At 57.7% G+C, this 13,741-nt stretch overlaps 1 protein-coding gene across 5 annotated transcripts in view; it reads right to left on the bottom strand.

Annotated features, from left to right (window-relative positions):
• RAPGEF1 (Rap guanine nucleotide exchange factor 1) overlaps nucleotides 1-13,741 on the bottom strand; it is a 130,299-nt gene that overhangs the window by 27,796 nt on the left and 88,762 nt on the right. For 4 of the 5 annotated variants that reach the window (XM_039229560.1, XM_039229562.1, XM_039229559.1 and 1 more), the window contains 4 exons: nucleotides 13,509-13,632; nucleotides 12,878-13,061; nucleotides 10,804-11,310; nucleotides 6,002-6,201 (listed from right to left, as the gene is read on the bottom strand). In XM_039229560.1, coding sequence (XP_039085491.1) covers nucleotides 6,002-6,201; nucleotides 10,804-11,310; nucleotides 12,878-13,061; nucleotides 13,509-13,632 — 1,015 coding nt within the window. Of the gene's footprint in view, nucleotides 1-3,570; nucleotides 3,727-6,001; nucleotides 6,202-10,803; nucleotides 11,311-12,877; nucleotides 13,062-13,508; nucleotides 13,633-13,741 lie in introns of all 5 variants that reach the window. The other variant, XM_039229563.1, reaches the window with a different exon arrangement.

Raw genomic sequence — 13,741 nt, 5'->3', positions numbered from 1 at the left:
GGCCTGGGAATTCAGTGCAGGGCAGGGAGGGCCGCCTCCGGAAGGACGGGGACTGGCGTGGAGGTGGAAGGCGGGTGGCCGACGTGGCGGGGCTGTGCTGAGGACACAGCAGGCAGCCCCCAGGGTACCAGTGAACCGGGAGAGTCTGGGGACAGAAGGGGAGGACGCCACTATCAGGTCAGAGCTGTGTGTAGGAAGGCACGTCCCTGAAGTGCCTTCCAGTGCTCCCGCGGGCCAGGTACGCTGCCAGCGCCCAGCGGGGTCCTCTCAGGGACGGGGCCCGGCCTCCCTGCACTTGGCTCTCCATGGCTTTCCCGCCTCTCACTCACTCCTCACGTCCCTGAACACCTTCCTCTATCTGACACCCCAGAGAGCACAGGCCTGTCTGGGCAGACGTTCACGTTTCCCATGATGCAGCACGAGCTGGGCAGGACGGGAAGTTTGTGGACTGCGAGCGAACGCTTCTCCGGGATGAGAGCCGAGCAGACGCAGTGGCAGATGCCAGGAGGAGTGTGCGCACCCCCTGGCCTGAACCCCGAGGGCCGTGCTCAGGGAGGAGCCTCTGGGGAAGCGGGTCTGTCTCAGTTAAGGTGCGCTGACCCTGAGGACACGTGGGAGGGCGGGCTCTGCTCACTGCCCTCAGCCAGCTCCCCACAACCCCACCCCTCGAGGACTCACACTCACGGTGACCTTGCAGAATGCACGGGAGGCCTCCAGGTAGGATGGAACATCCTTTGTGTGGGACATCTTGGACGTGTCTTCCCTGACCTTTGCCCCGTGTCTCCCTGAAATCCTAACTGTCCATCAGGCAGTGGTCCAAGTGTCACCTTTCCCAGGAGACTCTGCCTGCCCTTGTCCCGGCTCCACGGCCCCCAGTTTCCACGACCGCCCGTGACTCAACTGGGCTCACGCCTACCCTGCCCCAGCACAAGTCTCTTCCACGCTTGTTTATTCTGCCTACGGAACAGCAAGCGCTTGTCGAGGGTGATGGGGCCATCTGGGCCACTCTGGGTCCTTCCTGCCGCATGACCGGCACGAGAATCCCTGCGCTTGCTGAATTAAACTCCACCTGGAACACCAGGAAGAGCGGACAGGATGCTTTTACAGCCCTTCAATCAAGCTTGGCCAGTGCAGCCTTCCTGCTCCCATTCAAGGGGCTTTCAATGGCTAACCTTCCGGTAGGAATAACGGGCCGCGGACAAGGTGCGGCGGCGTCAGATCTGACAACCGCTGCACCCCTAAGCGGCACTCCTCCAGAACTCTGTGGTGGGCGGGTGGTGACACAGGCCCAGGAGCGACACAATGAGGAGATTGGGCATGACTGGCCTCTCTGAGAGCCACCCAAAGCCCTGCCCCTGGGCTCATCTCAGAACGCAAGGAGGAAGTACATAAAGAAGATGTTGGCCTCGGGCGCCTGGGGGGCTCAGTCCGGTAAGCGTCTGACTTCAGCTCAGGTCATGATCTCACAGTTCATGAGTTTGAGCTCCGTGTCAGGCTCTGGGCTGACAGCTCAGAGCCTGCAGCCTGCTTCAGATTCTGTGTCTCCCTCTCTCTCTCTCTCTGCCCCTCCCCTGCTTGCTCTCTTTCTCAAAAACAAACATCTAAAAAAAAAAAAAAAAAAGATGTTGGCCTTGTGATACACCACCGTTCTCAGGGTTTAAACATTTCCAACCTTCAGGCCATTACCAAATTACCAACAGCTCTGGAGGTGGGGGGAGAGGGGGAGGCTTTCCTTTTAGGAAAGCAAGCACCCTGAGTAGCACTCCCTCGGGCTCTGCTGTGGAGTTGTTGCTGTGAGTGTGGTCTTGCTGATGCGAGGTGCCCTGAGCCTCCCCTACGTTCCTGGGGCTGGAAACTCGGACATACTCACGCCTAAGCATCATTAAAACCCCCTCAAACTTCCATCAACTCCGGAGCAAACAGTGCAGCTCACAGACAGCCCCCCAAGCCCAAACTGTTCAAAAGGGACATTGTGGACACTTTCTTAGGATAACTCACACTTTCCTTCTGTTCACAGAGGGGGAAAAACAGTCAAGAGCTAGATTGTCTACAGGCCAAGTTTTGCACCATCTGTGAAAGGAGCTCGCCAGAAGTGCCCGCTGAGGAAACAGAGGGCGTCTGTGTGCCAGGGCAGGGCGGGGGGGAGGGAGGGCTGCTGGGCCTTTCTAGAGCAAGCATGGGGCTGCTGAGGAGCCTAACTCTCAGGAGTTAGGCCCCAGCTCCCAGAGGAGCAGTGCATTCCTCTCCTCAGGCAGGACTGTCTTGAGCTGGGCCCTGGATGGGCGGTTCCCAGAGATGGAAACCAGACAAGCCCACACTGGGAACCCTCTCTCTGAGAGTCACCAGGTCAATCTCACTGGTTTTAGAAGGAAAAGGAAGTCCATCTGGGGGGACCATTAGGTCAAGCCATTTGTCCAAGCTCTCACGCACAGAATTAGGACAGAGCAGAGACCAGGATCCAGAACTCTGAGAGCAAGTGCTGTGATAGTAAACTTTCTAAGCCGACTATGTGCCTGGCAGTTTCCTAGGATTTTACGTAATCTCTCACAGTCACAAAATAAGAGACAAGTAAAAAGCATAACCTCAATGGAAGGGAGTGGAGGTCAGGAAGGGGAAGTCAATCACCCAAAGGCAGAAACTGATTTTAAGGAGAACCCAAACAAAACCCTGTCCACATTCTATGCCTGCTGCTCGGTCCCATTTTAACAAATAAAAGGGACAGTGGTAGCCCTTTCGGTTCCTGGACAGATGGAGATTCCAGTAAAAGACAACAGAGCGGCACTGGGCCTCCTCGAGTGTGAGTGTCCCCTAAGTTTCAGCAGTAAACTGCTTACAGAAATGGCCGCACCCCTTCCCTTCCCGGGTCCACGTCTGGCCCTCTGCAATGTGATTTGGCAGCAGCCCCCTCGCAAGAGGCCAGCCTGGATTCGGGGAGTCGGGTAGATTCCGCCTCCTCAAGGCTGGTGGGTCATGGGGACCACAGCCAAATCAGCCAGCGGTCCCGGCTGAGGTTCCCGAGAGGTTAGCGAGGCCAGCCAAAATCAGATCGGCCAGCACCCTGCCGACCCGTGTCCTAAGCGATGACAAGTGGTTACTGCCATTTTAAGCCACTGGGTTTTGGAACGGTTTGTCACGCAGCAATGGTTAATGGGCAGGGCCCCCAGACCCAGACCCAAACCCCATCACGCCCTGGTAAAGCCTGCTCTCCTCAGCCTTGCTTCTCCTGGGAAGACTAGTTCTTCTTCAAAACAGAACACTTACAGGGCTGACCCAAGGCCCGACGGGAGATCAAAATAAAAAGACCAAAACATCTCTGCCAGTTTATGCCTGAGTGGTGAGGCTCAGAGTAGGGCTGCTAACGTTTCCCCATCCCTACCCCCACCTCGCCCACCCCAACACTCCACACAGTCCTTAGGCCACAGAGAACCAACCACACACGCCCCTTCCCCTCTAGCGCAGGGTGTGCAGGAGAGTCCGGCCTGGGCAGGAGCACACACACCAGCAGGCACAGGCGACAAACGAAAGATCGCACTCACGTTTCCAAGCAAAGAGCAGCAGGGAGCGACTCACCGAGGGCACAGGCAAGTTGCCGTGCCGGCTGAGAAAGGAGTTAGAGACGGACACACTGATGCCCTGAGTGGCACTGCTGTCCTCGGGGATGAAGGCCACTTTAGTTTGCTGGACACAGTAGGAGACAGAGGAGAAGGAAGAAGCAGCATAGGAGGCCTGCTGGACAGAAGGGACGAGAGAGAAGACAGGGAAGGAGGGAGAAAAGCAGAGAACGGTCAGGCAGGTACACGAGACGCCTACACAGGCCGCTGCCTAGCTCTGCCTGGACATCTGGGATGGCTTCTTGGCTCAGCTTAGGAGTCAAAGATGCCTGTCGAAGTCCACCCGGACAAGAGGGTGCCCTCCTTCACCTCCCTGTGACAGATTTAAAAAGCTAACCTCTGTATAAGCGGCATCCACTGGAAGTGGCTGGAAGGTGGAAGGAGGCCGAGAGGGCCTGGAGCCTGCGTACCCGGCTCTGGACCCCATCTCTTCCACTTACTACTCAGGGCCTCTTCCTACCCTGTGGGAGCAGCCCATGCAGTTATTATGCTCCAGCGGACTGCATGGACTCCTGGGACCAGGCCAACCGGCTCTGAACCTGGGCCTCACCATTCGTGACCTGCTTGGCCTCAGGCATCATTTAAAGCTATCTGTGCCTCAGGTTCATCATCTGTAAAGTGGGGACAAAGCTGTCTAGGGCCGTGTACGTGTAAGGCACTCAGAACCATGCCTGCCACACCATATGAGGGCTCACGGGTACAATTACTTGCTGGTAAAACAGAGACAATCGTCCCTGCACCTGCACTTGAGAGGGGGCACGCTGAGCAGCCGGCATGGGGCACATCACATGCGGCGCCCAGGGTTCAGTCAGAGTTGGGCTCGGTCCCCGGACCTTCTGCTTCCAACAGGGGGTGGGCTCCAGTTAAGTCACTGTGGCTTTCTCAGCCTCAGTTTACTTAACGTGGGGGTGACAGAGGTTGTGGAGAGGATCACGGGAAATCAAACAGAAGCCCCCCATGCTGACACACGGAGGCGTTCAGCGGAGTGTCTGCCCCTCTGCTGAGCCCTCGCTACCACCGGGCTGGCGTGGTGGGGTGCCCTGCAGGCGCTCCCAGACGGGCTCGGAGTCCAAGCGTGCTCACTAGGGATCTGTGTGAAGCTTGTGGGCTCCACGGTGCAGGGAAAATGCCTGAGGGCGACCAGTGGGCACCTGTGGACACTGGCAAGAGGGGCTGAGACTCTCAGGTCTCCACGAAATCTGGTTTGGCTGCTCAACCAAACCATTTGGTTAGGTTAGGGGGTCCCTGGGGCAAGCATTTCTATTTCCACGGTAAAGATCCCTTTTTGAAACATTTTCAGAGTAATTTAGATTCACATCGGGGCATATTCGGGTGTCTGTGGGGGTGGGGGTGAAGGACTGAGACCCTGAGTCTAAGTCGTGAGACACGCCTAGACAGTGGCAGGCCTAGGGCCCAGGGTGGGCGCCGCCTTTCTTCTGCGAGAGCAGCCTGTCTCCCAGGGCTGGGCGCACTTCTGCCTGGTCGGCCCCTGAATGTCCTGAATGCGGGCTCGGGGCCCCTGCGGGCAGCGTTGGGGAGTAACCCGGGGACCCTGGTTGTCCGGTCAGCAGCTGGTTCCCAGCACCTCTGTGTCCTGTCACGGCGGACGCAAGACGGCCAGCCAGCCGGTCACCTCTGCGGTGGGAACACTACCAGGCTGGCCAGGCTATGACCGAAACAGCACGTGCAGCTCTGAACAAGTTGAGAATCCCCTTCCGAGGTGCCCTCTTCCTGGAAAACACGGCCAGATGGGATGCTCGGATTCTACGGGCTGACCCCGGGTCCATACCAGGCGGTCAGGACACGGGCAGCAGGGAGGACGGGGTTCACACACCCCTGCCTGGGCCAGAGCCTCGCGTGCCGCCCACGCAGGAAAGCCTGGCCTCTGTGCCGACCTGGGTGTCGTTACCTACGGGGAATCCTCACACGCGAGTGCTCTCGGGGGAGGAAGGGAGCGTGCTGGGAACACAGAACTGCTCTGTTTCAGGCCATCATGCTCCAATAGAGCTTGTTTCCATGGGGCCGTCCCTGGCCAGGGCGGGGTGTAAGTCAGTCTGTGGAGCGAGGCCATTATGTAAATCAGGGCCACAGATGGCCATACACAGACCGTGCCCTGTGCTTTGATGGAGTCCCTCCTTTCTGGGAGGTCTATAGTGGAGCCAAAGAAGAGAGAAAAAAATCCAAGAGACTGTCAGCAGAGAGAGCAAACATGCTGCGTACAAGCCAGGCCCAGCGGCAGGGGCAGCCGGGGAAGCGAAGGCGCCACCGCCCCGGGCGGGGAGACCAGGCAGTGGGAGGCTGCGGCCGGTGGGCTGGTCTAGAGGAAGTGAAAGCAGCCTGCGGGACCCGGCGCGGCACGCACGGCGCCCCGGAAGTCGAGGGGGGCTTACCAGCTGCCGCTGCTTGGGGGGCAGGGCGGGGGGCGGGGCCAGCTCCTGCGGGGCCTCGGTGCTGAACGAGTCGTTGAAGCCGTACACCTCCATGAGGAGCTTGTTCTTCTGCTGGTAGATGTGCTCGTTCTGCGGCGTCTGGTAGAACATGGACGGCTGCGGCTCCGAGTAGTCCTCCAGCAGCTGCATGTAGGCCAGCACTGCGAGACAGAGAGGGCCGGGGCCCTGGGCCGTGACCGGATGCCCCCCGCCAGCGCACCCTCTCCCTACACCCACTGGCCCCGCGGGGCGAGGCCCACGGGAGACTCCCAGGGGGCGGGGCGGACGCTACAACAGTCAGAAGTTATGGGAACACGACAAGAGGGAGTCCTATGTAAACTGAGGCTCAGGCTGGCGCGACCCTGCAGGCTGGGTGACTGACGGGTGGGGCTCTGGTGGAGCCGGTGACAGCGGGGAGGCCGGGACACACGGGAACCCCCTGTACTTTCTGCTCAGTGTTGCTGAGCTCTAAGAAATAAAGCCTCTTTTTGAAAAAGCGTACTGGGGCCCCACCTCCCCGCTGACAAGGCCTGGGGGTCTCCAGGCCCCGTTCCCACTCTCCCCCCAGGTGCGCACTCTCCCTCCGGAAGGACTTCCGCACCGAGCCTACAGGCCGGCAAAGGCCAAGGCCGGGCCGGAGGGTCCGGTGAGCAGAGCGTAGCTGGCAAGGGGAGACGGGAAGGAGCGAGGCAGTCGCCTGGGAGGTCACGAGGACGCGGGAAAGGGGCAAGGACGGCCCGCTGGCGAGAAGCAGCAAAGGGCTCTGCTCGGGCCCGCCTGCCGCTGCGGAGCCACGAGAAAACAACTCCAGGGCCTCTGTGCTCGTTCGGGTGAAGGACCGCACTGTGGGCAAACGTGGTGAGAGTGGCTTGATGCAGGATATACTTTTAAAGCAGATGCAACTGGATTTCCTGCCCTTTGCTGGAGCTGAAGCCCCGGGAAGGCAGGCCCCGTGTCCGTCGGGACCGCTGCTGCGTCACCAGCACCTGACGCACCGCAGGTGTGCACAGGTATTTGCAGAATGAAGGAGTGAATGAAACACACGGCCTCTGCGCCTACCGCGGGACCTGCTGAGCCGGGCGATGGCCCTGGGGCGGGTCCTGTAAAGCACCCGGTGGGTGAACGAGAAGTAACAGCCACTGCACACCTTCTCCCCCTCCAGCTGAGAGGACTCAGAACGAACGTCCTCAGGGAGATACAAACGGTGAAAAAAGACATGCTTGAGTTCAAACATGTGCGCCCTCTCCTCCCTAAACACCCTTTCAGAAACGCCAGCCCTTGCCACCCTGCCACCTGACGCCGAGCGGCTGCCCGCGGTGGCACAGCCTGTAGCTGCACGGCCTCCCAGGGACGGGCTCCCTTGCCCGAGCTGTGTGGCGTCACCGCCAGCGGCCCCGGCAGGGGACGCCAGCAGGGGCCTCACCCATGTGGGGAGGCGAGGCATTGCAGGGGCCCATCCTCGCAGGCACCCTTTCCTGAGGCAGGCGCAGAGCCCTCAGCCCCTGTGTGGGAGCACCGGTGTGCGCCTCACTCCTGACTTTTGGGGTGATCCGAGCCCCACCTCCAGAGCCAGCCCCTTCTGGAGACTCCACAGGTTCGGGGAGAGTGACGGTGTGTGCCTGTGTCCAGCTCTTTGGCATCCTAACGAAGGCCTTCTCCAGCCCCCAGATCTGTGGGACTAGAAACTGCACCTGACACTCCCCATGGCAAGGTCTGGGTCAAGGCCAGCCTGGAACGCGGTGCTGCCTCTCCTATTGTCTCAGCAGTGGAGGAAGCAGCTGAGAGCAGGGACTTCCCTGTCAACATCAACAGGCCCATGGTTGAAGGGCAGGTGCTTTATGTGTCCGTGATTCACGAGCTGGGAGCGGGGGCCGATCAATGTCCTTACAGGGCTGCTGTGCTCACGCCAGAGGGGAGCTGGTGACAACGGGAGCTGGGAAGGAAAAGGGCCCGGGTTTGGAAGCCAGGGAACTCCAGTGTGCGTGTGGCAGGCACAGGGCCACCAGCGAAGGCACCGCCTGAAGCTGGGCACTGTCCTCTCGGGTCATGTCACAGGTGCTAAGAGCATGTGCTAGACCCCAGGAAAAAGCGGCCAGAACAATTTTGCAGGGCTTAATCCTGTATTTTCAAATAGCCTCAACATTGAGGGTAGACAAGAAATGCCTTTCTTTAGGGATGTCTTCTGACGTCCTGCACTGAAGGGGGGATTTAAAGTAATCTACTTTATTTAAAAGGATCCGTACGAGGGTCTTTGCTCCAACAAGCACCGAGCGCGGGCTGGTGAAGGCATCTCACCCAGAGGGCACGGCTGCCACCGGGGCAGCTCACCGTCCCCACCCCCCCCAGCCCCATGAGGCTTTCCTCCCATGCGGCACCAACACCATGAGGTCCCAGAGGAAGATCCAAGCCTCTGAAGGGGTCCCCACACGCCTACCAAATGCTCCCTACAAAGACGGCACATGCCCCTCTTTGGTAGGGACTCAAATGGGAAGCTTCAGGAAGACCTGAACTGACAAAGTTCTTGCTGACCAAGCAGAGCAAAGTAGTGGGGCTCACGACTGTCAAGGACTAAGAAGAGGGATCCGCTTCAAAGGCAGCCCAAGGGCTCAGAGAAGGGAGTGGCCGGCATCACTGGGAATGCCCGCAGGCTGGCGCTCCCCGCGGGCACCCAGGGCAGTGGTTAGGCAGGGCTTGGGGGCACAAGGGGCTCGGGGGGCCACTTCAGCAAGAGGGGCCGAGGACCCCAAAGATGTCAGTGCCATCCAAAGGAGTAGGACATTGTGACTCCAGGACTGCGTGTGCACGAGGCCGTCCGCATGAGCCACATACGGGGATGACGTCCATCTCCTGCCTCCTCTCAGAGTAACCGTGCAAGTTTCCCACTGGGGCAAAGCCTGGAACTCCCCAAGGGTCCCCCCAGGGAGGGAGGAGCTGACTGGAGACTAGGGCTGTGCCTCAAGTTTGGGGTCCTTGCACAGGGTGCGGAAATGACTCCCAGCTGCCTGGGGGTCACTACTGAAACCCATACAGTCTCCACAAAGGAGGGCCGGACCCCTTCCTTCTTAGCGTGGGAGGCGGTGCGTCATGCAGGGAGAACACAGGCCTGCCCTGAAGCCCACATCTGCCACCCGCTTGCCTGGCAACCCTGGCAAGGCTCAGGCCCCTTGCGTTTCCATGTCTTCATCTATCAAATGGGCACCAATATCCCTGCCTGACCAGGGTGTAAGGATGAAATACGACGGCATGGGGAGCTTTAGCCCAGGGTATGCCACATCTTAAGCTTTTCGTAGTTTTTCAAGGTTTGCAGACACAAGTGCTGCAGACACGATGGAGGAAATAAAGCCTAAAAATAGCTGTCTAAATTAACACAAGGTATTTTCAGTCACCGGAGACTTGAGGCTGTCGGAAAGGCAAGGGCAGACAACCCTTTCCTCCTCCTCTCTACAGCCCCTGCACGCCCTAACCTGCTCTAAGAGCTGAGGAGAGGAGGCCCCTGGCTCCACGGCCAGGCACCACACGTCTGTTGTGGTCTGCACCGATGCAATCCCCACCCTGCATTCTGGGTTTGGATAAGGGAAAGGAAGGGAGTGGGAAGGGAACGGGAAGGAAAAGGTGTGAGCCCAGGACGGCACACCAGTCAAGTCAAGGTAAGGTGGGTGGAGGGGAAGGGCCACCTGCTCGTGCAGAGGGAGACATTCCTGGCACTGCCATTGGTGACTCCCGCCAATAGTGCCCTGTCTTCTCCTGAGTGAATGACAGATGGGAACGATATCATCAGCCCTGCAGGGGCAGCTTTCCCTTCAGTGGGGACACCATGCCACTCAGGGTATGACCCAAGCTGGCTGACACCCAGCAAGGAGCTGGGCAACGAAGCCCATCCGGCTCCCCTCGGGGCCATCCTTGCCGTGTTTAACCAGGCCAGGTCTCCCCTTCTTTGAGAGTGGGCCCCATTCTAGCTGGGGCCAATCAGATGTTCTCATTTGGGAACCTGGAAAGGAGATTCAAGTCCTAGTTGGCAGAAGTTCTCTGCTGGATGCTTCGACAGAGGCCGGGGAATCCTGGGACCGTGTGGCCCACACAAGCACACACACATCCGATCGGTGGCAGCCAGTGCCCGGAGGGCCAAGCAGTGGGGAGAGGGGGAGGGCAGGGTGGAGCACCCGGTGACTGGGAGCCGTTGCGGGGACAGGAAAACAATCTCCAGCAGAACTCGACTTAGGAATCTGATGGCAACTTTACAGTGGGAAAACACAAAGATCTAAAATTTTAGCCCCATCCCTGGGCCCTAATAACGTCGTATAATTAAAAATACATGGTCTAAGAAATGTCATTAGCAAGCGCAACCAGGTACCCTCAGATTCCAAGTCACCCCACGTCTGCAAACAGGAGACAGAGGGGGGTACCCGGGACCCATCTAAACAGCAACCGCACACTCTCTTGGGTATCCTCAGAAAACCCCTCAGGGGCGTGGTGAGCTCTAAGTTCGAATGTCCATCCTGTTTTACCCATAGGTCGCTGTGTGCTCCAGCCAGACTCTTGGGCCCCGCGAAGGCTTGGCCCCAGATTTTAGAGGAGCCGCAAGGACAGGGCGGCTTACCAGGCTCTAAAACCACCACCAATACTGACAACACCAGGCCCCTGGACATGTCCACGCGCTGCGGGCCCTAGCTTTTCTGAAACCGTGAGGCCCGGTGCTGGAATGAAACACACCGCCACTTTAGCTCACGAATGTGCTTCCTGACATGAGTGGGACGAAAGCTTACTGTGCTTGTTTTTCTTCTCCGGCAGAGGAGGCGGTTTTTCTGGGTCACCCGACGTTTCAGGAACAGTGAAATCACCCACAAACTCGACAGAGGCCGAGGAGCCTCCTTGCTGGAAGGGGAGAACAGCAGCGAAGGGCGTGAAGGGGACGGGCTGGGCCGCGGCGGGGTTCCGCAGGTCGTCCTCGGAGATGTTGTCATACTGAGAGGGGTGTCGCTCGTAGGACACCCTGCAGCCGGAGCTGTCTGTGGTCTGTGAGGCTGCGCTCCTGCGCTTCTTCTCAGGGAGAGCAGGGGGCATGTCCGTCTGTGGTCCTGGAGCCGGGGGCCCCTCCGGCTGCGGACAGCCGCCGGGTCCCGAAGGCAGCTGGAAGGGATGGCCGAGGAATGGGGGCCCAGACTCTCCCAAGGACTCCGGCAGCGGGCTAAGGTTACAGGCCACTTGCTGAGGTATCTGGTCTGCGTTAGAGAGGTCTTGCTGAAGGAATTCGTAGTCGGGGTCATAGTGATCTGCGTTTGTGACAGGAAGCACATTAGGCATCAGCCACAAGGCCCCATGGAAAGAAACAATCTCCATCTCTCCCCTTAACCCAATCCCATTCATCACAGGGCGAGAACATACGACTCCCATCTCGTCTCTGTGCTTCACCCTATATTCCTTATTCTCCCTGCTTACAGAAGTCAAACCAAGTGGGAATACGGCTGTTTGAAATCTTGTTCTTTAGATTTTCCTATATCGTTTGAATCTCTTACTTAGGGGGAAAAAAAAAAAAAAAAAAAAAGCAGGGTGCCTGGGGGGGCTCAGTCGATTGGGCTTCTGACTTTGGCTCAGGTCTCAATTTCACGGTTTGTGGGTTCAAGCCCCGTGTCGGGCTCTGTTAGCCGTGCTAACAGCTCAGAGCCTGGAGCCTGCTTTGGATTCTGTGTCTCCCTCCCTCTCTGCCCTTCCCTCACTTGTGCTCTGTCTCTCAAAAATAAATAAAAATGTTAAAAAAAAAAAAAAAAGAAGAAAAATGTGTGACCACTGTAGGAAATGTGGCAAAAAAATAAAAATCATCCACAAGCCCATAACTTAATTATCATCTGCTTACAATTTGACATATCTCACTAAATGTTTCCCCCCCGCTAGGATTCGTTTTTTAAACACCCGACTGAGAAAATACCATGTCAGTGGTCTTAGATTTTGGCCATCAATTGATGTATTATGACTGATTTTTCATAGCTATGTATCAGTCCACCAAGCGGATATATGACGATTCATCGGATTTCTGACCACTGACTAGTTAGATGGCTTCTAGTCTCTACCACTGCTCCCAGTAATGCTGGGATTAATCTCCCGGGACAGATCTTGCTATAGGGACACCTGTATGACTTAGTCAGTTAAATGTCTGACTTTTGATCTCAGCTCAGTTCATGACCTCATGGCTCCTGAGATGGAGCCCTGCGTCAGGCTCTGTGCTGATGGCTTGGAGCCTGCTAATTCTCTCTCTTCCTCTCTCTGCCCCTTCCCCAGTTGAGCTCGTGCACGCTCTCTCTCTCTCTCTCTCTCTCTCTCAAAATAAACATTAAAAAAAGGAAGAGATCTTGCTATAAATTTCTGATTATGTTAATTATGTTAAGGCAAACTCTCCAAGTGAACTGTCCAGCTCATGGGCATGACCAGCTTCACGCTCTTGGAACCTCCTGCCAAGCTACCTTTTGGACTCTCCTCCGGCCCCCGTGGCATGTGCTCAGCACCGGCCGGGAGGTCAGCGTGTGCTGCTCACTTGCCCTCACCCTCTGTCCAAAGCCGCCAGGGGCTCTCCCCTTCATCTACAGCTCTGAGCACAGATGGCTCTTAGTTTTGGCAATGGGAGTCAGATTACACACAGACAGATTCACCACAGTAACAGCCACCATCTGAGCATCTCCTATGCGGCTTCCCATGGTTATTTCATTTAAACTCAACCTCCTGGAGACAGACGGAGATTGGTACCCTCATCTTGCAGTTGAAGAAACAGATCGGGGTCGTGTGACCCCCAAAGTGGCCACCAAGAAGTGACGAGACGGGAGAGGCGACAAGGGAGCCTGAGCCCACCTAGTGTTTCACAGCTTGTGTTCCGGGAGCACTGCCCGCTGTCCCTGTCCAGAGAGGACAGCTGCTCGTCTGACTTGCTGAGCTTGCCCACGCTGCTGCGGGGGGACAGGCGGGGCGACTCTCCGCCGTATGAGTGGCTGCCTCCTGACAGCCGCCTCTGTGCAGAACAGTCCACGTCAAAGTCCTGGCGCGGAGAAATAAAACACAGGCCTAAGTCACTTCTGAGAAATGGTGGCCGAGCCCAGTGGGGAGGAATCAGTATGCAGACTCGGAGGAGGACGTTGCCAAGCTCAGACGCCGGCTGCGATGGCCTGTCTTCGATGTTAAGCCCTAACAAGCCGCGTCTGTGACTTCTGAGAAAGGGACCTTTACGAGCACGGGGAGTGCGTAGCCAGCGAGGGCCCCGGGGCCAGGCTCGGATGTCCTCAGGAGGCATTCCTCGGCTCCAGCCTCCCCACCCCGGCCTCCTCCCCCACGTGGGGACTCCCACCATGTCCTGTGGTCCCGTACAGAGAAGGAACGGTCACCTCTCACTGCCGGGGGCTGAAGACCACTGGGTTTCTTTTCACAGCAGGAGCCAAATTCCCACCCCCAGAGCCTTCCTCTGCCTTTCCAGGTGGGGCGACATTACCTGCCTATTAATTCCAATGGGCAAGCTGGAACCACTGGTGGCCCGACTCATGGGGGCCACGACGGCCACTCGGGTTGGGGACGGAGCTGACTGTCTTTTCTTCGGTGGCAATGCCGGTGGAGGACTGAAACAGAGTAAGAAATCCTATCAAACTGAATAACCCAAACAGAAGCTCTTTAAAAAGGAATCCGGGTACAGAATGTGGGATTCTTTCATTATCAGACACTTGACAT

This window comes from Hyaena hyaena, unplaced genomic scaffold, assembly GCF_003009895.1.
Source record: "Hyaena hyaena isolate Hyena2069 unplaced genomic scaffold, ASM300989v1 scaffold_38, whole genome shotgun sequence".
Lineage (NCBI taxonomy): Eukaryota > Metazoa > Chordata > Mammalia > Carnivora > Hyaenidae > Hyaena > Hyaena hyaena.
This window is presented reverse-complemented; position numbering and strand designations above follow the sequence as displayed.